This window comes from Lytechinus pictus, chromosome 17, assembly GCF_037042905.1.
Source record: "Lytechinus pictus isolate F3 Inbred chromosome 17, Lp3.0, whole genome shotgun sequence".
Classification (NCBI taxonomy): Eukaryota; Metazoa; Echinodermata; class Echinoidea; order Temnopleuroida; family Toxopneustidae; genus Lytechinus; species Lytechinus pictus.
This window is the reverse complement of record NC_087261.1, coordinates 9,488,266-9,490,682: the sequence shown is the minus strand read 5'-3', so window position 1 is coordinate 9,490,682 and position 2,417 is coordinate 9,488,266. Positions and strand designations below refer to the sequence as shown.

General features: G+C 40.7%; 1 protein-coding gene across 1 annotated transcript; it reads right to left on the bottom strand.

Annotated features, from left to right (window-relative positions):
• On the bottom strand, positions 1 to 2,172 carry LOC129279771 (oxygen-regulated protein 1-like). Its single transcript, XM_064112176.1, has 2 exons — positions 1,555 to 2,172; positions 1 to 356 (listed from the first exon to the last, which is right to left on the bottom strand). Exons 1-2 carry the CDS (start codon positions 2,086 to 2,088, stop codon positions 186 to 188), a joined length of 705 nt encoding a protein of 234 aa, XP_063968246.1. The 5' UTR covers positions 2,089 to 2,172; the 3' UTR covers positions 1 to 185.
• Between the last annotated feature and the right edge of the window lie 245 nt (positions 2,173 to 2,417).

Sequence of the window (2,417 nt, the reverse complement as noted above, 5' to 3'; positions counted from 1 at the left end):
ATATGATTTGGGGCCAGTGTTTGCATGTGCATGTAGCCTTTGGCTTTTAACATGAAGGTGACTGTTACGGCTCAGCTGCAGTATTCCTTCAGAAAATCAAAAAACAACCCATAGCACACTGGAAAAACGTGAACCCTCCACAATGTCTATGGGAATGACAGAACTCGGACGTCAAAGGGTTAACGTTACAGTATATCTGAACTCACCTTTTTGCCATCAGCTGTACAAAGCCTCTTGATCGGTACTTTGAACGTTTCACTGATGTCTGCAAGAACGTCCTCAAAACTCTGCGCAGTACGTCTGTTGAGGAGCATCATATGCTTGGTCTGGGGGTCTCCATTCATCATTACGATGATCTATGGAAAGGTAAAATCAAAACGCTACATCTTAACAAAGATATGAACATGTAATCACTTTCCCTCTTTGGGCTGCATAAAGCTGTATATTTTTTCAATGTTTTTTTTTCCAAATAGTTATTGAACAGTATAACTTCATTCAAAATATCACTTCTCAGCCTGATAGGCACATACAGGTGTACATGGAGAAATCTATTAGAAGGGCTTTGAATTTTAAGGGCTCGGGCAATTTAAGGATGCAGCGGTTCAAGGAGGGGGCATCAAAATAATTCATTGAAGAAGCAATTCATGTGGACTTAACCAAATTTAAATACTTGGATTTGCTACTGTTAGTAGTACTTTAATACCCCTATACTATAATATTTAAACCACCATCACCACTATAACCACACCAACTACATCTACTACATGTACCACTACTCAGTACTCACTAATAACTACATGTATTATTAGTACTACTACTACTACTACTACTCACTAATAACTACATGTACTACTAATACTTCTACTACTATTACATGTACTACTACTACTACTATTACTACTACTACTGTACTACTACTACCACCACTACTACTACTACTACTACTACTACTACTACCACTACTACCACTACTACTACTACTACTACTACCACTACTACTACTACTACTACTACTACTACTACTACCACTACTACCACTACTACTACCACCACTACTACTTCTACTCACTACTACTACTACTTCATGTACTACTACTACTACTACTACTACTACCACCACTACTACCACTACTACTACTACTACCACTACTACCACTACTACCACTACTACTACTACTACTACTACCACTACTACTACTACTACTACCACTACTACCACTACTACTACCACCACTACTACTTCTACTCACTACTACTACTACTACTACTACTACTACTTCATGTACTACTACTACTACTACCACTACTACTACTACCGCTACTACCACTACTACTACCACCACTACTACTTCTACTCACTACTACTACTACTACTTCTACTACTACTACTACTTCATGTACTACTACTACTACTACTACTACTACTACTACTATTATACTACTATACTCCTACCATATCACTACTAAAGCTACTTCTGCTAATACTTGAGGGGAGCATAATGCCCCCCCACTATCCAACCCGCCTGGGGGGACTATGAGGGTAAAGAGGAATACCTTTTTTGGTGTATTAGGTACCCTATGTTGAATGCTTCCAAGGGTATCTCCTCCAGCTGCTCCATTTGGAGAGCCATTCATCTGAGGGGGCGACACCGATGACCATCCGTTGGTCTTTGCGAAACCATTCTGATAGTTCAATGGCAGTGCAGCAGCCGCCGCTGCCAGCTTGGAATCATGTTTGCTGAGTTGTTTTGTGTTCCTCCAAACCCGTGGCTTCTGCACCTTGTCAATGTTCAAAGGCTTCTTCTTCTTCTTGTCCGAGACGACATAGGAGCGCCCATCCTCCAGGTCTGTGATGTCCGTGACATCGTGGACTCCGCCGGGGGTGAAGACGTTCCTCGCGGCAAACGGTAAAGACACCTTCGATGTCAACTCCTGCAGGAGAGCGTCAAAGCTGGGGTAACGCCGCTTCGTCACTGCCAGCCGTAACCCGCTGAAGTTATTGTCGTTTTTGTAGAATGTTATGACTTTGGCTTTCGAGGCCCGGGCCTTTGCATCAGCTCCCTGGCCCGGGCCTTTCTGTGGATTCATCTTGAAAAAATGTCAAATACTATGTTTTTATAAAGTTATTCATTGTTCCTCTTGATCCAACATTATGCAGGTTGCATGAAATCCTGGAAACAGAAAAAGAAATAAAATATCAACATTTTGATGATAATAACATATTTGAAATAATTCATCAACAAGATCACCACAATATCAGCCAAACAATCAAACAGGAAGCACTCTAGATTCTGTGATGTACATGCATGGTTCAGTTCAAGCCAATAACATAACAATCATTGAAAACATGCAAAGAGAGCAAAACAATTTCACTTTGCCATTGCGAGATTTGAGGAAAATTTAATCAACATTTTTTT